This window comes from Pelophylax lessonae (genome assembly GCF_965119305.1).
Source record: "Pelophylax lessonae genome assembly, chromosome: 7".
NCBI lineage: Eukaryota > Metazoa > Chordata > Amphibia > Anura > Ranidae > Pelophylax > Pelophylax lessonae.
The window spans coordinates 2,664,943-2,685,310 of NC_138774.1; the positions used below are offsets into that span (position 1 = coordinate 2,664,943).

Below are 20,368 nucleotides of genomic sequence, written 5' to 3' on the forward strand. Positions count from 1 at the left end.
CTTCACAAGTGATATCTTCTGCTCAGTGATTGCAGTATTCTAGTCTGCATCTCCCCAAGAGGTAATACTTAAAATCTGGCCTGTTAGTGTGCCCTGAGGACCGGAGTTGAGAAACACTGCTCTATATCAGTGGTTCTCAACTCCGGTCCTCGGGACCCACCAACAGGCCAGGTTTGCAAGATAACTAAATTACATCACAGGTGATCCCATTTGCTGCTCAGTGATTGCAGTATTCTAGTCTGCATCTCCCCAAGGTAATACTTAAAATCTGGCCTGTTAGTGTGCCCTGAGGACCGGAGTTGAGAAACACTGCTCTATATGATACATTGTATACCTCCCTTCTCCCTCAATAAGTTACATTGTATATCCCATTCTCCCTCTATATGATACATTATGTGCGCCCTCCCACCTTCTTCCATAATCATCATTCTCTCTCCATATCTTGCCACCCCCCTTCTTACAATGCTCTTTTACTGGCTGTCACCCCGATCCTGCGGTTTCAGTAGTCAGTGACATGGAACTAATATACAGATCAGTTCTCCTGATTGTGAATGTCCAGGAATAAAATATAAAAATATTCATTCCATCTCCGCAATACACAAACATTTCCCCCTATTCGGACCCCACAAATACACACCAATCTCTGGTGATCCTGCCACAAATCCATTGTTCCCTGAATTTCCTGTAAGGAGTGACAACGCTGCCTCTGCTGCACCTAAATCCCTAAGTCACCTAAGTCTCTGTCCTCTTCCCTATCTGGGAGCTCCGGTCTTCTTCCCCATCCGGAGGTCCCTGTCCTCTTCCCCATCTGGGAGCTCAGGTCCTCTTCCCTATCCGGGGGTCCCAGTCCTCTCCCCCATCCAGGAGCTCCTGTCCTCTTCCCCATTCGGGGGTCCCAGTCCTTTTCCCTATTCGGGAGCTCCTGACCTCTTCCCTATCTGGGAGCTCCTGTCCTCTTCCCTATCCGGGAACTCCTGTCCTCTTCCCTATCTGGGGGTCCCAGTCCTCTTCCCTATCCGGGAGCTCCTGTCCTCTTCCCTATACGGGAGCTTCTGTCCTCTTCCCTATTCGGGAGCTTCTGTCCTCTTCCCTATTCGGGAGCTCCTGTCCTCTTCCCTATCCAGGAGCTCCTGTCCTCTTCCCCATCCGGGAGCTCCTGTCCTCTTCCCCATCCGGGAGCTCCTGTCCTCTTCCCTATCCGGGAGCTCCTGTCCTCTTCCCCATCCGGGAACTCCTGTCCTCTTCCCTATCTGGGGGTCCCAGTCCTCTTCCCCATCCGGGAGCTCCTGTCCTCTTCCCTATCCGGGAGCTCCTGTCCTCTTCCCCATCCGGGAGCTCCTGTCCTCTTCCCCATTCGGGAGCTCCAGTTCTTTTCCCTATCCGGGAGCTCCTGTCCTCTTCCCTATCCGGGAGCTCCTGTCCTCTTCCCCATCCGGGAGCTCCTGTCCTCTTCCCTATCCGGGAACTCCTGTCCTCTTCCCTATCCGGGAGCTCCTGTCCTCTTCCCCATCCGGGAGCTCCTGTCCTCTTCCCCATCCGGGAGCTCCTGTCCTCTTCCCTATCCGGGAGCTCCTGTCCTCTTCCCCATCCGGGAACTCCTGTCCTCTTCCCTATCTGGGGGTCCCAGTCCTCTTCCCCATCCGGGAGCTCCTGTCCTCTTCCCTATCCGGGAGCTCCTGTCCTCTTCCCCATCCGGGAGCTCCAGTTCTTTTCCCTATCCGGGAGCTCCTGTCCTCTTCCCCATCCAGGAACTCCTGTCCTCTTCCCTATCTGGGGGTCCCAGTCCTCTTCCCCATCCGGGAGCTCCGGTCCTCTTCCCCATCCGGGAGCTCCAGTCCTCTTCCCCATCCGGGAGCTCCAGTCCTTTTCCCTATCCGGGAGCTCCTGTCCTCTTCCCCATCCAGGAACTCCTGTCCTCTTCCCTATCTGGGGGTCCCAGTCCTCTTCCCTATCCGGGAGCTCCAGTCCTTTTCCCTATCCGGGAGCTCCTGTCCTCTTCCCTATCCGGGAACTCCTGTCCTCTTCCCTATCCGGGAGCTCCTGTCCTCTTCCCCATCCGGGAGCTCCAGTTCTTTTCCCTATCCGGGAGCTCCTGTCCTCTTCCCCATCCAGGAACTCCTGTCCTCTTCCCTATCTGGGGGTCCCAGTCCTCTTCCCCATCCGGGAGCTCCTGTCCTCTTCCCTATCCGGGAGCTCCTGTCCTCTTCCCCATCCGGGAGCTCCAGTTTTTTTCCCTATCCGGGAGCTCCTGTCCTCTTCCCCATCCAGGAACTCCTGTCCTCTTCCCTATCTGGGGGTCCCAGTCCTCTTCCCCATCCGGGAGCTCCGGTCCTCTTCCCCATCCGGGAGCTCCAGTCCTCTTCCCCATCCGGGAGCTCCAGTCCTTTTCCCTATCCGGGAGCTCCTGTCCTCTTCCCCATCCAGGAACTCCTGTCCTCTTCCCTATCTGGGGGTCCCAGTCCTCTTCCCTATCCGGGAGCTCCAGTCCTTTTCCCTATCCGGGAGCTCCTGTCCTCTTCCCCATTCGGGAGCTCCTGTCCTCTTCCCCATCCAGGAACTCCTGTCCTCTTCCCTATCCGGGAGTTCCGGTCCTCTTCCCCATTCGGGAGCTCCTGTCCTCTTCCTCATCCAGGAACTCCTGTCCTCTTCCCTATCTGGGGGTCCCAGTCCTCTTCCCCATCCAGAAGCTTCTGTTCTCTTCCCCATGCGGGGGTCCCAGTCCTCTTCCCCATCCAGAACCTTCTGTCCTCTTCCCCATCCGGGGGTCCCAGTCCTTTTCCCAATTTAGGATTGTCGTGAATGCCATCAATCTCTGTATATTTCCCCGCTCATTTGCATTGAATACTTGTAAGTTTGTCTTTGACTTTTTATGCAAAATAAAAGTTTTAGCGGTTTTGCACTATGTCGGCTTTGTCTGCTCGTTCCTCCATGTATCACTATGAGAGACCTGTAAGTTCCTACATGAGACGCTCTGCCCACCTCTTCTTAACATGGAGGGTTCCAGCCACCGCCTGGGAATTATACCATCTAGCAGCCTGTATGGCCCCCATACTATGAGGTATTCTGGGTCCGTACCCTCCGGTGGGCGCTTCCACTTTCTACTCTTGGTGCGGGGATTTTACACAACTTTTCTTCACTGATGAATTTGAAGCACTGCTTCATTTCTGCATACCCTGTGGACTCACTTATGAACTTTTATACATTGGTTATATGAATTTATATTTATATTGTTATTACATTTGTTCACTGATTTAGCGCTGCACTTTTATGTTTTAATTTGGTTTACACAACAGGTGTCAGTTGATGTGCTAGCAGCTTTATTTTCAGTTACGGTTATGGTTAGTGCGATTGATTTATATTATTTCACTTGTTCCCCATCCGGGAGCTCCGGTCCTCTTCCCCATCCGGGGGTCCCTGGCCTCTTCCCCATCCAGGGGGGGGGGGGCTCCGGTCCTCTTCCCCATTGGGGGCTCCGGTCCTCTTCCCCATTGGGGGCTCCGGTCCTCTTCCCCATCCAGGGGGCTCCGGTCCTCTTCCCCATCTGGGAGCTCCGGTCCTCTTCCCCATCCAGGGGGCTCCGGTCCTCTTCCCCATCTGGGGGCTCCGGTCCTCTTCCCCATCCAGGGGGCTCCGGTCCTCTTCCCCATTGGGGGCTCCGGTCCTCTTCCCCATCCGGGAGCTCCGGTCCTCTTCCCCATCCGGGGGTCCCTGGCCTCTTCCCCATCCAGGGGGGTGGGCTCCGGTCCTCTTCCCCATTGGGGGCTCCGGTCCTCTTCCCCATCTGGGGGCTCCGGTCCTCTTCCCCATCCAGGGGGCTCCGGTCCTCTTCCCCATCTGGGAGCTCCGGTCCTCTTCCCCATCCAGGGGGCTCCGGTCCTCTTCCCCATTGGGGGCTCCGGTCCTCTTCCCCATCTGGGGGCTCCGGTCCTCTTCCCCATCCAGGGGGCTCCAGTCCTCTTCCCCATCCAGGGGGCTCCGGTCCTCTTCCCCATCCAGGGGGCTCCAGTCCTCTTCCCCATCTGGGGGCTCCGGTCCTCTTCCCCATCTGGGGGCTCCGGTCCTCTTCCCCATCCAGGGGGCTCCGGTCCTCTTCCCCATTGGGGGCTCCGGTCCTCTTCCCCATTGGGGGCTCCGGTCCTCTTCCCCACCCCCGGATTGCACACAGTCTTTATACCCCAGAAATATCTCCGCTCCTCAGGGGAGTATGAGAAATTATTGGAGGCGGAGCTTCTCTCCACTGAGACTTCAATCCCTAATCACCTCACACACAATGATCTCCATATCACCCGGATAACGATCCATATTACCATACGTGTGCACCCCAAAACTCAAACACACATGCCTGTATATATATATATATAATGATATATCTCTTCATCCTCCTCCTGATCCCGGACTGTCCAATACATTCAGAGAGAGCGCACAGCTCATAGAAGACAATGAGAGAGCTCCACCTGCCGGCCCCACCGCGCATACACAGGAGAATTCCCGGAGGGCGGAGTTAGCGGTGGGCGGGGTTTCCACACTCGTGCAGGATGCGGAGGAAGCTGGAGAGGAATAGGCGCTGACGTCATTTCCGCCGGCTGCCCGCACTGCGTTCTGGGAATTGTAGTTCTGGGAATTCCGGGCGGCTGACAGGAAAGAGAAGAGACCGACATGGTGAGGAGGAGAGCCGGGCCACCGAATATCACCGGGGAGGGGGGGAACCGACGGCCTTATTATCGCTGTACATGGGGGGGAGGGGTGTCAGACTGACATACATTATTCATAGACTCCTCCCCTCTGTATGATACATTGTATCCCCCCTCCTCCCCTCTCTGTATGATACATTGTATCCCCCTCCTCCCCCCTCTGTATGATACATTGTATCCCCCCTCCTCCCCTCTGTATGATACATTGTATCCCCCCTCCTCCCCTCTGTATGATACATTGTATCCCCCCTCCTCCTCTCTGTATGATACATTGCATCCCCCCTCCTCCCCCCTCTGTATGATACATTGTATCCCCCTCCTCCCCCTCTGTATGATACATTGTATCCCCCTCCTCCCCCCCTCTGTATGATACATTGTATCCCCCTCCTCCCCCCCTCTGTATGATACATTGTATCCCCTCCTCCCCTCTGTATGATACATTGTATCCCCCTCCTCCCCCTCTGTATGATACATTGTATCCCCCTCCTCCCCCTCTGTATGATACATTGTATCCCCCTCCTCCCCCTCTGTATGATACATTGTATCCCCCCCTCCTCCCCTCTCTGTATGATACATTGTATCCCCCTCCTCCCCTCTCTGTATGATACATTGTATCCCCCCCTCCTCCCCTCTCTGTATGATACATTGTACCCCCTCCTCCCCTCTCTGTATGATACATTGTACCCCCTCCTCCCCTCTCTGTATGATACATTGTACCCCCTCCTCCCCTCTCTGTATGATACATTGTATCCCCCCTCCTCCCTCTGTGTGATACATTGTATCCCCCCTCCTCCCCTCTGTATGATACATTGTATCCCCCTCCTCCCCCCCTCTGTATGATACATTGTATCCCCCCTCCTCCCCCCCTCTGTATGATACATTGTATCCCCCCTCCTCCCCCCTCTGTATGATACATTGTATCCCCCCTCCTCCCCCCTCTGTATGATACATTGTATCCCCCCTCCTCCCCCCCTCTGTATGATACATTGTATCCCCCCTCCTCCCCCCCTCTGTATGATACATTGTATCCCCCCTCCTCCCCCCCTCTGTATGATACATTGTATCCCCCTCCTCCCCCCTCTGTATGATACATTGTATCCCCCCTCCTCCCCTCTGTATGATACATTGTATCCCCCCTCCTCCCCTCTGTATGATACATTGCATCCCCCCTCCTCCTCTCTGTATGATACATTGCATCCCCCCTCCTCCCCCCTCTGTATGATACATTGTATCCCCCTCCTCCCCCTCTGTATGATACATTGTATCCCCCTCCTCCCCCCCTCTGTATGATACATTGTATCCCCCTCCTCCCCCCCTCTGTATGATACATTGTATCCCCCTCCTCCCCCCCTCTGTATGATACATTGTATCCCCTCCTCCCCTCTGTATGATACATTGTATCCCCCTCCTCCCCCTCTGTATGATACATTGTATCCCCCTCCTCCCCCTCTGTATGATACATTGTATCCCCCTCCTCCCCCTCTGTATGATACATTGTATCCCCCCCTCCTCCCCTCTCTGTATGATACATTGTATCCCCCTCCTCCCCTCTCTGTATGATACATTGTATCCCCCCCTCCTCCCCTCTCTGTATGATACATTGTACCCCCTCCTCCCCTCTCTGTATGATACATTGTACCCCCTCCTCCCCTCTCTGTATGATACATTGTACCCCCTCCTCCCCTCTCTGTATGATACATTGTATCCCCCCTCCTCCCTCTGTGTGATACATTGTATCCCCCCTCCTCCCCTCTGTATGATACATTGTATCCCCCTCCTCCCCCCCTCTGTATGATACATTGTATCCCCCCTCCTCCCCCCCTCTGTATGATACATTGTATCCCCCCTCCTCCCCCCTCTGTATGATACATTGTATCCCCCCTCCTCCCCCCTCTGTATGATACATTGTATCCCCCCTCCTCCCCCCCTCTGTATGATACATTGTATCCCCCCTCCTCCCCCCCTCTGTATGATACATTGTATCCCCCCTCCTCCCCCCCTCTGTATGATACATTGTATCCCCCCTCCTCCCCCCCTCTGTATGATACATTGTATCCCCCCTCCTCCCCCCCTCTGTATGATACATTGTATCCCCCCTCCTCCCCCTCTGTATGATACATTGTATCCCCCCTCCTCTCCCTCTGTATGATACATTGTATCCCCCTCCTCCCCTCTGTATGATACATTGTATCCCCCTCCTCCCCTCTGTATGATACATTGTATCCCCCCTCCTCCCCTCTGTATGATACATTGTATCCCCCTCCTCCCCTCTGTATGATACATTGTATACCCCTCCTCCCCCCCTCTGTATGATACATTGTATCCCCCTCCTCCCCTCTGTATGATACATTGTATACCCCCTCCTCCCCCCCTCTGTATGATACATTGTATCCCCCTCCTCCCCCCCTCTGTATGATACATTGTATCCCCCCTCCTCCCCCCCTCTGTATGATACATTGTATCCCCCCTCCTCCCCCCCTCTGTATGATACATTGTATCCCCCTCCTCCCCCTCTGTATGATACATTGTATCCCCCCCTCCTCCCCTCTCTGTATGATACATTGTATCCCCCTCCTCCCCTCTCTGTATGATACATTGTATCCCCCCCTCCTCCCCTCTCTGTATGATACATTGTACCCCCTCCTCCCCTCTCTGTATGATACATTGTACCCCCTCCTCCCCTCTCTGTATGATACATTGTACCCCCTCCTCCCCTCTCTGTATGATACATTGTATCCCCCCTCCTCCCTCTGTGTGATACATTGTATCCCCCCTCCTCCCCTCTGTATGATACATTGTATCCCCCTCCTCCCCCCCTCTGTATGATACATTGTATCCCCCCTCCTCCCCCCCTCTGTATGATACATTGTATCCCCCCTCCTCCCCCCTCTGTATGATACATTGTATCCCCCCTCCTCCCCCCTCTGTATGATACATTGTATCCCCCCTCCTCCCCCCCTCTGTATGATACATTGTATCCCCCCTCCTCCCCCCCTCTGTATGATACATTGTATCCCCCCTCCTCCCCCCCTCTGTATGATACATTGTATCCCCCTCCTCCCCCCTCTGTATGATACATTGTATCCCCCCTCCTCCCCTCTGTATGATACATTGTATCCCCCCTCCTCCCCTCTGTATGATACATTGCATCCCCCCTCCTCCTCTCTGTATGATACATTGCATCCCCCCTCCTCCCCCCTCTGTATGATACATTGTATCCCCCTCCTCCCCCTCTGTATGATACATTGTATCCCCCTCCTCCCCCCCTCTGTATGATACATTGTATCCCCCTCCTCCCCCCCTCTGTATGATACATTGTATCCCCCTCCTCCCCCCCTCTGTATGATACATTGTATCCCCTCCTCCCCTCTGTATGATACATTGTATCCCCCTCCTCCCCCTCTGTATGATACATTGTATCCCCCTCCTCCCCCTCTGTATGATACATTGTATCCCCCTCCTCCCCCTCTGTATGATACATTGTATCCCCCCCTCCTCCCCTCTCTGTATGATACATTGTATCCCCCTCCTCCCCTCTCTGTATGATACATTGTATCCCCCCCTCCTCCCCTCTCTGTATGATACATTGTACCCCCTCCTCCCCTCTCTGTATGATACATTGTACCCCCTCCTCCCCTCTCTGTATGATACATTGTACCCCCTCCTCCCCTCTCTGTATGATACATTGTATCCCCCCTCCTCCCTCTGTGTGATACATTGTATCCCCCCTCCTCCCCTCTGTATGATACATTGTATCCCCCTCCTCCCCCCCTCTGTATGATACATTGTATCCCCCCTCCTCCCCCCCTCTGTATGATACATTGTATCCCCCCTCCTCCCCCCTCTGTATGATACATTGTATCCCCCCTCCTCCCCCCTCTGTATGATACATTGTATCCCCCCTCCTCCCCCCCTCTGTATGATACATTGTATCCCCCCTCCTCCCCCCCTCTGTATGATACATTGTATCCCCCCTCCTCCCCCCCTCTGTATGATACATTGTATCCCCCCTCCTCCCCCCCTCTGTATGATACATTGTATCCCCCCTCCTCCCCCCCTCTGTATGATACATTGTATCCCCCCTCCTCCCCCTCTGTATGATACATTGTATCCCCCCTCCTCTCCCTCTGTATGATACATTGTATCCCCCTCCTCCCCTCTGTATGATACATTGTATCCCCCTCCTCCCCTCTGTATGATACATTGTATCCCCCCTCCTCCCCTCTGTATGATACATTGTATCCCCCTCCTCCCCTCTGTATGATACATTGTATACCCCTCCTCCCCCCCTCTGTATGATACATTGTATCCCCCTCCTCCCCTCTGTATGATACATTGTATACCCCCTCCTCCCCCCCTCTGTATGATACATTGTATCCCCCTCCTCCCCCCCTCTGTATGATACATTGTATCCCCCCTCCTCCCCCCCTCTGTATGATACATTGTATCCCCCCTCCTCCCCCCCTCTGTATGATACATTGTATCCCCCCTCCTCCCCTCTGTATGATACATTGTATCCCCCTCCTCCCCTCTGTATGATACATTGTATCCCCCCTCCTCCCCTCTGTATGATACATTGTATCCCCCTCCTCCCCTCTGTATGATACATTGTATCCCCCCTCCTCCCCTCTGTATGATACATTGTATCCCCCCTCCTCCCCTCTGTATGATACATTGTATCCCCCCTCACATGGTTACCATTCATAGATGTTCTCTCTATCTGATTGGCTGTCAGATCCCCTTCAGTATTAATAAGGATTATTCCTATCCGCTATCCCCGCCCCCTGGCAGTATCCGGTCATGTGACCTTCTGTATAACCATCCCCTCCCCCCATCTCCCCCTTCAGATCCGCTTCATCCTCATCCAGAACCGGGCCGGGAAGACCCGCCTGGCGAAGTGGTACATGCAGTTCGATGACGATGAGAAACAGAAGCTGATTGAAGAGGTCCACGCCGTGGTGACCGTCCGAGACGCCAAACACACCAACTTCGTGGAGGTAACGCCCAGTTCTGCGGGGGTGGGGCTACATAGAACATGAGTGGGGGTGGAGCCTCTGTGAGGGACATGTTTAGATACAGACAGTGGGGGTGGAGCCTCTGTGAGGGACATGTTTAGATACAGACAGTGGGGGTGGAGCCTCTGTGAGGGACATTTTAGATACAGACAGTGGGGGTGGAGCCTCTGTGAGGGACATGTTTAGATACAGACAGTGGGGGTGGAGCCTCTGTGAGGGACATGTTTAGATAAAGACAGTGGAGGTGGAGCCTCTGTGAGGGACATGTTTAGATAACAGACAGTGGAGGTGGAGCCTCTGTGAGGGACATTTTAGATACAGACAGTGGGGGTGGAGCCTCTGTGAGGGACATTTTAGATACAGACAGTGGGGGTGGAGCCTCTGTGAGGGACATGTTTAGATACAGACAGTGGGGGTGGAGCCTCTGTGAGGGACATGTTTAGATACAGACAGTGGGGGTGGAGCCTCTGTGAGGGACATGTTTAGATACAGACAGTGGGGGTGGAGCCTCTGTGAGGGACATGTTTAGATACAGACAGTAGGGGTGGAGCCTCTGTGAGGGACATGTTTAGATACAGACAGTGGGGGTGGAGCCTCTGTGAGGGACGTGTTTAGATACAGACAGTGGAGGTGGAGCTTCTGTGAGGGACGTGTTTAGATACAGACAATGGGGGTGGAGTCTCTGTGAGGGACGTGTTTAGATACAGAGAGTGGGGGTGGAGCCTCTGTGAGAGACATGTTTAGATACAGACATTGGGGGTGGAGCCTCTGTGAGGGACGTGTTTAGATACAGACAGTGGGGGTGGAGCCTCTGTGAGGGACATGTTTAGATACAGACAGTGGGGGTGGAGCCTCTATGAGGGACATGTTTAGATACAGACAGTGGGGGTGGAGCCTCTGTGAGGGACATGTTTAGATACAGACAGTGGGGGTGGAGCCTCTGTGAGGGACATGTTTAGATACAGACAGTGGGGGTGGAGCCTCTGTAAGGGACATGTTTAGATACAGACAGTGGGGGTGGAGCCTCTGTGAGGGACATGTTTAGATACAGACAGTGGGGGTGGAGCATCTGTGAGGGACATGTTTAGATACAGACAGTGGAGGTGGAGCCTCTGTGAGGGACATGTTTAGATACAGACAGTGGGGGTGGAGCCTCTGTGAGGGACATGTTTAGATACAGACAGTGGGGGTGGAGCCTCTGTAAGGGACATGTTTAGATACAGACAGTGGGGGTGGAGCCTCTGTGAGGGACATGTTTAGATACAGACAGTGGGGGTGGAGCATCTGTGAGGGACATGTTTAGATACAGACAGTGGGGGTGGAGCCTCTGTGAGGGACATGTTTAGATACAGACAGTGGGGGTGGAGCATCTGTGAGGGACATGTTTAGATACAGACAGTGGGGGTGGAGCCTCTGTGAAGGACATGTTTAGATACAGACAGTGGGGGTGGAGCCTCTGTGAGGGACGTGTTTAGATACAGACAGTGGGGGTGGAGCCTCTGTGAGGGACATGTTTAGATACAGACAGTGGGGGTGGAGCCTCTGTGAGGGACATGTTTAAATACAGACAGTGGGGGTGGAGCCTCTGTGAGGGACATGTTTAGATTCAGACAGTGGGGGTGGAGCCTCTGTGAGGGACATGTTTAGATAACAGACAGTGGGGGTGGAGCCTCTGTGACGCCAGAACGCCGATCTGGTGAGGCTGGTCGCTGACGTTCCTTAGAAGCTTCCTTTCAGGGAGGATCTGCTGTCCCAAGGACCGATCCTCCATCCTGCTTTACAGTCGCTGGCTTTGATGGCTTGGCTGTTGAACGCCAGGTGTTGATGGATAGAGTCAGTGATTCCAACGCTGCTAAAAGCTAGAAAATCTACTTCTGGGAAGATGTACATTGCGTGGTTTAAAGCCCCGTACACACGTAGCGATTGTCGGCCGTAAATATTCGGCCGCCAAACGATCGGCCGATTGTCGGCTTGTTAGTATGATGCTTCCGACAACCGACTGCGACTTTTCTGCCGAACAGAATCTGGTGTGCAGGCATTAAAATTTTTGTTGGCCAACACCAGAACGGCCGATTGTTCGCCAGTCAGTACAGAATTCGGCCGACAAACAGCAGATTTGCAAGACTGGGCATGCTCAGAGAAGAAAAAACACACGGAAAGTTAACCATCACATGACATCACTTCTGCAGTCGGCTGTTGTTGGCCGACAAAATTCATGTGCAGTCTTTAGCACTTTTCAACCGACAGGACAGCTCCGGACAAAAGACGGCCGATCGTTGGGCCGACATTCGGTACGTGTGTACAGGGGTTTAGTCTTTTGGGGTTCATCCTGGTTCCTTTTCGGTGGCTCGGATCTTGACCTTCCTTTAACGGGTGGTTGAGCCAAAACTGTCCTTGAGTACTATCAAGGGTCAGGGGGCGGTCTTAGCAATCTTCTTTCAACGACCCTTGGCCACACACTCTCTGGTGCGTACTTTTCTTCAGGGAGTTCGCCACTTGGCTCCTCCAGTGCGGGGTCTCCGTTATCGTCTTGGGACCTCAATTTGGTGCTCTGTCCTCCAGAAGCCTCTCAAAGGGAGAATCTTAGGGAGATTCCCCTGCTTACGCTGTCCCATAAGGTGGCCTTTTTGGAGGCTATCACTTCTGTGCGCAGGGTGTCGGAATTGGCGACGTTGTCTTGTCGTTCATCTTACTTGGTGTTTCACAGAGATAATGTGGTTCTTCGCCCCCTGTCCGTCGTTCCTTCCAAAGGTTGTCTCTGATTTTCATTTGAATGAAGACAATGTGTTGACTTCCCTGTGTCCCAGGCAAAAACATCCAAAGGAAATTGCTTCGCATACCTTGGATGTGGTCCGGGCGATTAGTGTGTACCTGGCAGCTACGGAGTCTTTTAGGAAATCAGACTCACAATTTGTGCTCATGGATGGGCCGCGGAAAGGGTTGTCCGCTTCCCTGTGACCATTTCCCAATGGATCAGAAAGATGGTGGGTGGTTCAGGCCTATTGCATTAAGGGTCAGGTTCCTCCTTTCCCTGTCAAGGTTCACTCTACTGGGCCTTCCATCATCAGGCATCAGTGACACAGGTTTGCAAGGCGGCCACCTGGTCGTCGGTGCACACTTTCACAAAGTTCTATAGAGTGGATGTGTTGGCATCTGTGGATGCTTCCTTTGGCCGCAAGGTTTTGCAGGCTGATATTTAGAGGACCTGGTCCTCTTTGAGGGTGTATTGTTTTTTTCAGTAGAGCTCTGGATTACCTGGTTGGCTATCGTTAGCCTTGGAAATTTGTTTTTCACTGTTCCCACCCCTCATGTTTAATACTGCTTTGGGACGTCCCAATGGTGAAAAAGATCAGGAGCTGTGTCCGTCAATGAACGAAAGGGAAAATGGGATTTTTGACTTGCCGTAAAATCCATTTCTCTGATGTTCATTGAAGGACACAGCACCCACCCCCCTGTGGAGTTGTAATTCTTCTGCCCAAAGGCATAGCCAGACTTTTTTTCTGCCTTGTGTCCTACTCCTGTAGTCTGCAGTATAACCCAATGTTTAGGAATGCCAGGAGCTGGCTACGTCAATGAACATCAGAGAAATGGATTTTACGGTAAGTCAAAAATCCCATTATTTGATCCCCAAAACATGATTTAGTAGTTGGTGGAGAAACATTTATTGGCAATTACGGAGGTCAGACGTTTCTTGTAGTTGGCCCCCAGGTTTGCACACATCTCAGGAGGGATCTTGGCCCACTCTTCTTTACAGATCTTCTCTAAATCCTTAAGGTTTCTTGGCTGTTACTTGGCAATTTGAAGTTTCAGCTCCCTTCATACATTTTCTATAGGATTAAGGTCTGGAGACTGACTAGGCCACTCCATGACCTTAATGTGCTTCTTCTTGTTGCCTTGGCGATATGTTTTGGGTCATTGTCATGTTTGAAGACCCATCCATGACCCATCTTCAGTGTTCTGGCTGAGGGAAGAAGGTTCTCATCCAAGATTTTACAATACATGGCCTCTCCCATTGGCCCCTCAATGCGGCAACGTCGGCCTGTACCTTTTAGCAGAGAAACGGCCCCAAAACATCATGTTTCCACCTCCGTGCTTGGCTGTAGGGACGGCGTCTGTAGGGACGGCGTCTGTAGGGACGGCGTCTGTAGGGACGGCGTCTGTAGGGACGGCGTCTGTAGGGACGGCGTCTGTAGGGATGGTCTGCTTAGGGTCATAGTCAGCATTTTTCTTCCTCCAAACACGGCGAGTTGAGCTAATGCTAAAGAGCTCAATTTTGGTTTCATCTGACCACAGCACTTCCCCCCCCCCCCCCCCCCCAATCCTTCTCTGAATCATTTGGATGTTCACTGGCAAACTTCAGATGGTCTTGTACATGTGCCTTCCTGAGGAGGGGGACCTTGCGGGCGCTGCAGGATTTCAGTCCATGGCGGTGTATTGTGTTACCAATGGTTTGTTTGGTGACTGTGGTCCCAACTGCCTTGAGATCATTCACAAGCTCCTCCCGTGTAGTTCTGGGCGGATCCCTCACTTTTCTCATGACCATCCTCACCCCATGAGGTGAAATCTTGCATGGAGCTCCAAACTGAGGGCGATTGATGGTTATTTTGTATTTCCATTTGTGAATAATCGTTCCAACAGTTGTCTCCTTCTCTCCAAGCTTCTTGCTGATGGTCTTGTAGCCACTCCAGCCTTGTATAGGTCTACAATCTTCTCCCTGACCTCCTCTGACAGCTCTTTGGTCTTCCCATGATGGTGAGCTGTGATTGGAGGAAAGAGATTCTGTAGACGGGAGTCTTTTATACACATAATGAGTTATCATTAGGAGCTCCTTCTTACATTGACAGGACTAATCTGTGTACCACATGAGCACCTCCTGTAGCCAGTCTGTGGGAGGGAGAATTATTGTTAGTTGCTTGGGGATCAAATACTTATTTTACTCACTGAACTGCAACTCCATTTATAACATTTGTATTATGTGTTTTTTCTGGATTTTTGGTTGATATTCTGTCTCTATCATATAAAATACACCGATGATAAAAATTATACACCCGCCATTTCTTTGTAAGTGGGCAAACTTACACAATCTGCAGGGATCAAATCATTATTTTCCCCCACTGTGCGTCACAAGTATAAATTTTTACCATAAAGAAAACAACAATTTAGAAGCATACAGAGAATCTCTAAACCCCCGTTTTAAGAGAAATTTTCATACAGGAGAATTTGGTTGGTTGGTAAGTTGAGTTGGTAATTAGTGATGTCGCGAACATAAAATTTAATGTTCGCGAACGGCGAACGTGAACTTCCGCAAATGTTCACGAACCGGCGAACATTGCGAACCGCCATAGACTTCAATAGGCAGGCGAATTTTAAAACCCACAGGGACTCTTTCTGGCCACAATAGTGATGGAAAAGTTGTTTCAAGGGGACAAACACCTGGACTGTGGCATGCCGGAGAGGGATCCATGGCAAAACTCCCATGGAAAATTACGTAGTTGACGCAGAGTCGGGTTTTATTCCATAAAGGGCATAAATCACCTAACATTCCTAAATTGTTTGGAATAACGTGCTTTAAAACATCCAGTGTGTGTGTGCGATCAGGTATGATGTTGTATCGATCAGGTAGTGTAAGGGTTACGCCCGCTTCACAGTGACAGACCAAACGCTCCGCAAACAGACCAGAACCGACCAAAATGGGACAGGAACTGGGCTTTAAGGGTTAGGGTTAGGTTTAGTGTTAGGGGATAGGGTTGGGGTTACGGTGAGATACTTAGGGTTAGAGTTAGTAACCCTACCCCTACGCCTCTAACCCTAACCGTCTAACCCTAAGCACTAAAAATAACCCTAACCCAAATTCTATTTTTTTTTCTGGTTCTGGACATGCTACAGAGCTGAAACTTCACAGCTACACTTTTTAGACCCCCCAGACACAAAATCACACAAAAAAAAGTTATTAAAAATTGTCCTTTTTGATAGAGAGCCAATGATTGGAAAAATTAAAAAAATAAAAAATTTCTTTGGATTTAGCATCTGGGGGGTCTAAAAAGTGTACCTGTGAAGTTTCAGCTCTGTAGCATGTCCAGAACCAGAAAAAAAATATGAATTAGGGTTAGGGCTAGGGTTAGGGTTAGGGCTAGGGTTAGGGTTAGGGGGTTAAGTTTAAGGTTAGAGGGTTAGGGTTAGGGTTATTTTTATGGCTAGGCTTAGAGGGTTAGGGTTAGGTTTAGTGTTAGGGGATAGGGTTAGGGTTACGGTGAGATACTTAGGGTTAGAATTAGTAACCCTACCCCTCTAACCCTAAGCACTAAAAATAACCCTAACCCTAATTCATATTTTTTCCTGGTTCTGGACATGCTACAGAGCTGAAACTTCACAGGTACACTTTTAAGACCCCCCAGACACTAAATCCAAAGAATTTTTTTTTTTTTTTAATTTTTCCAATAATTGGCTCTCTATCAAAAATGACAATTTTTTAAGAACTTTTTTTGTGTGATTTAGTGTCTGGGGGGGGGGGGGGGTCTAAAAAGTGTACCTGTGAAGTTTCAGCTCTGTAGCATGTCCAGAACCATGAATAAAAGATAATTTTTCAGTAGAGCAGGGATGGTGGGAACCCCTTTTACACCTATATGATCTTTCTTTTCTGGTTCTGGACATGCTACAGAGCTGAAACTTCACAGGTACACTTTTTAGACCCCCCCCCCCCCCCCTCGACACTAATCCCAAAAAAAGTCATGCCTGCCTCCAAAAAAGCCTGATAAATAAATATATAGAAAAAAAAAATAAATGAAAGCAGACTGATGTACCAGCCCTAAAAAGGGGGGCTTCCTTTTTGGGGTGCTGTCAGGATGCTGTCCTTACAGCAGGAGTGGACACAGAACACTGGCCTAGCTAATGATTTCCCTATCAATTCAGCAGCAGCAGCAGCCCTCTCCCTGCTCTAACTAACACTGCAGCTTCAGAATGAATCTAAGATGGATGCTGCCCTTGCTTTTTTATAGGAGGTGGGAGGGTGTGGAAGGGAGGTATGCTGATTGGCTGGAATGTGTCTGCTGACTGTGAGGTACAGGGTCAAAGTTTGCTCAATGATGATGTATAGGAGGCGGACCGAACATCGCATATGTTCGCCTCCCGAGGCGAACGCGAACATGTGAAGTTCGCCGGCGAACAGTTTGGGACATCTCTATTGGTAATTTCTTTGGTTTTGTATGAAACGCGTCGCCCTTCCACACGCTCCTTTCTGCGAAGGCCAGTTATAGGTGGGGGCAGTTGTTTGTACTTCCTGACTTAGGTGCAGGTAAGGGAACTACATCTCTGTAGAGGTCCATTTCCAGAATAGAGTCCAAAGAAAATTATTGATTCACATGAAAGTTCTTTAAAGATAACCAACGCGTTTCAGAGATTTAGACCCCTCCCCTTCATCAGGGATACAAAATGACACCAGGAAAATCAATCATCTGAGGAGTGAAAGAGATTTGGAAATTATTGTAATGTGTTTTATAGCTCAATTCAGCCATCTTATTAATAATGACCTGTACTCTCTCTACCCCCCCAATTATCTCCCCCCCCTCCCCCGCCATCTTCTGTTACAGTTCAGAAACTTTAAGATCATCTATCGCCGATACGCCGGCCTGTACTTCTGTATCTGTGTGGATGTGACGGACAATAACCTGGCCTATCTGGAGGCCATTCACAACTTTGTAGAGGTAAGGAGCTCCAGAGGCAGGATGGGGGTGGGGGAGGAAGATGGACGCAGGACGGACATTCTCTTCTGTTCTGACAGATCTTTGTGTCTGTATATGGAATTTAAGTTCACTTTTGCTGGGGTCCGATAGTAAGCTCACTATTTCCCGAGTCCGGGGGCTGGGCTCCCTACCGACGGGGGGTCCTGGGGCTGAGCTCCCTACCGCCGGGGGGTCCTGGGGCTGAGCTCCCTACCGCCGGGGGGTCCTGGGGCTGAGCTCCCTACCGCCGGGGGGTCCTGTGGCTGAGCTCCCTACCGCCGGGGGGTCCTGTGGCTGAGCTCCCTACCGCCGGGGGGTCCTGTGGCTGAGCTCCCTACCGCCGGGGGGTCCTGTGGCTGAGCTCCCTACCGCCGGGGGGTCCTGGGGCTGAGCTCCCTACCGCCGGGGGGTCCTGGGGCTGAGCTCCCTACCGCCGGGGGGGTCCTGGGGCTGAGCTCCCTACCGCCGGGGGGGTCCTGGGGCTGAGCTCCCTACCGCCGGGGGGGTCCTGGGGCTGAGCTCCCTACCACCGGGGAGGTCCTGGGGCTGAGCTCCCTACCGCCGGGGGGGTCCTGGGGCTGAGCTTCCTACCGCCGGGGGGGGGTCCTGGGGCTGAGCTTCCTACCGCCGGGGGGGGTCCTGGGGCTGAGCTCCCTACCGCCGGGGGGGTCCTGGGGCTGAGCTCCCTACCATATGACCTGTGATTGGCTGGTTTGGGATTTTGACTGCTTTCTTTTTTCTTTCTTTAGGTGCTGAATGAATATTTCCACAATGTGTGTGAGTTGGATCTGGTGTTTAATTTCTATAAGGTGAGTGCTTCTGTCTGTCTGTATTTCTGTCTGCCTGTGTGTGTGTCTGTCTGTGTGTCTGTGTGTCTGTCTGTGTGTCTGTCTGTGTGTCTGTCTGTCTGTCTGTCTGTCTGTCTGTCTGTCTGTCTGTCTGTCTGTGTGTGTGTCTGTCTGTCTGTGTGTGTGTCTGTCTGTGTCTCTGTGTCTGTCTGTGTCTCTGTGTCTGTCTGTGTCTCTGTGTCTGTCTGTGTCTCTGTGTCTGTCTGTGTCTCTGTGTCTGTCTGTGTGTGTGTCTGTCTGTGTGTGTGTCTGTCTGTGTGTGTGTCTGTCTGTCTGTGTGTCTGTCTGTCTGTGTGTGTGTGTGTCTGTCAGTCTGTCTGTGTGTCTGTCAGTCTGTCTGTGTGTGTGTGTCTGTCAGTCTGTGTGTGTGTCTGTGTCTGTGTGTGTGTCTGTGTCTGTGTGTGTGTCTGTCTGTGTGTGTGTCTGTCTGTGTGTGTGTCTGTCTGTGTGTGTGTCTGTCTGTCTGTCTGTGTGTGTGTCTGTCTGTGTGTGTGTGTGTCTGTGTGTGTGTCTGTCTGTGTGTGTGTCTGTCTGTGTGTGTGTCTGTCTGTGTGTGTGTCTGTCTGTGTGTGTGTCTGTCTGTGTGTGTGTCTGTCTGTGTGTGTGTGTGTCTGTCTGTGTGTGTGTCTGTCTGTGTGTGTGTCTGTCTGTGTGTGTGTCTGTCTGTGTGTGTGTCTGTGTGTGTGTCTGTCTGTGTGTGTGTCTGTCTGTGTGTGTGTCTGTCTGTGTGTGTGTCTGTCTGTGTGTGTGTCTGTCTGTGTGTCTGTCTGTGTGTCTGTCTGTCTGTGTGTCTGTCTGTGTGTCTGTCTGTCTGTCTGTGTGTCTGTCTGTCTGTCTGTGTGTCTGTCTGTCTGTCTGTGTGTCTGTCTGTCTGTCTGTGTGTCTGTCTGTCTGTCTGTGTGTCTGTCTGTCTGTCTGTGTGTCTGTCTGTCTGTCTGTGTGTCTGTCTGTCTGTCTGTGTGTCTGTCTGTCTGTCTGTGTGTCTGTCTGTGTGTCTGTCTGTCTGTGTGTCTGTCTGTGTGTCTGTCTGTCCAGTCTGTCTGTGTGTCTGTCTCTATGTCTGTCTGTATTTGTATGTATGTATGTCGGTCGGTCTCTGTCTGTCTGTACAGTATGTCTGTCTGTACAGTATGTCGGTCTGTCTGTCTGTGGGGTGACTCTGCCGCTGGTTTCCTCGCAGGTTTACACGGTGGTGGATGAGATGTTTCTAGCAGGAGAGATCCGGGAAACCAGCCAGACAAAAGTCCTGAAACAACTGCTGATGCTGCAGTCCCTGGAGTGACCGGTGACCCCCGCTCATGTGTTTCCTGTCATGTGACCACATTCCCGGATCAGGTCCCCCCTCCCCCCAATCCCATGACCAGTGTTACTCTCCCACCAGTGCTCTTCTCTGCCTCCATCCTGTCTCGCCTGCCCCGCCCCTTCATTGGGGGTGACCTTTTTTTTTTTTATCTTATTTTTTTTTTATTTTGTACAATTTAATGTGAAGAGAATAAAACATTCTATGGATATAACGAGAGAAGAGTGGGGTGTGTGATATGATGGGGGTGGGGTGTGCGATATGATGGGGGTGGGGTGTGCGATATGATGGGGGTGGGGTGTGTGATATGATGCGGGGGATGGGGGCTTCAGATGTATTTTATTTATAGTTTTGTCTTTACATCACCCCACACACACAGTACAATCTGACCGTACAATCTCTCTTCCATCTCTCAGGAAGTAGTAGTAGGAGGACTCGCGGGATTGGATAGAAATTAGGTCGTCCTCAGATTATATAGTTTGGTTGGTTGTAGCCGGATTGTAACGTCTATGGTGAACATTTTAGGTTTTCTTTCCTTTTTATTTTCACCAGTAAGTCGGTTGTCTTTCAACAGAACGCCCTGCAGATGTAGCAGTTAGAGGGTTCAGGCAAACCATTTATCACTGGCAGGGGTGCTTACAATGATCTGCTTTTATGTAAAATCTTTATCCCAAAAGAAAACGACCGTCACTGATTATAACGTGTGAGCTGGAGTTTGGATTCAGTTTTAGTGTATCTAAATCTTCTAAAATATCTAACACTCCCCTCCCCCCAGACTAACAATGCTGCTGTCCAA

The 20,368-nt window shown here is 51.5% G+C and overlaps 1 protein-coding gene across 1 annotated transcript; it reads left to right on the forward strand.

Annotated features, from left to right (window-relative positions):
• Positions 1-4,537: 4,537 nt before the first annotated feature.
• On the forward strand, positions 4,538-19,784 carry AP2S1 (adaptor related protein complex 2 subunit sigma 1). Its single transcript, XM_082264263.1, has 5 exons — positions 4,538-4,659; positions 9,539-9,688; positions 17,293-17,406; positions 18,174-18,233; positions 19,453-19,784. Exons 1-5 carry the CDS (start codon positions 4,657-4,659, stop codon positions 19,552-19,554), a joined length of 429 nt encoding a protein of 142 aa, XP_082120389.1. The 5' UTR covers positions 4,538-4,656; the 3' UTR covers positions 19,555-19,784.
• The last annotated feature ends 584 nt before the right edge of the window (positions 19,785-20,368 follow it).

Bases quoted from the DNA above. Each gene is read 5' to 3' on its own strand.
- AP2S1 (XM_082264263.1), top strand. The intron at 17,407-18,173 runs GTAAGGAGCTCC...TTCTTTCTTTAG, and splicing joins CCATTCACAACTTTGTAGAG to GTGCTGAATGAATATTTCCA. The intron at 18,234-19,452 runs GTGAGTGCTTCT...GTTTCCTCGCAG, and splicing joins TGGTGTTTAATTTCTATAAG to GTTTACACGGTGGTGGATGA.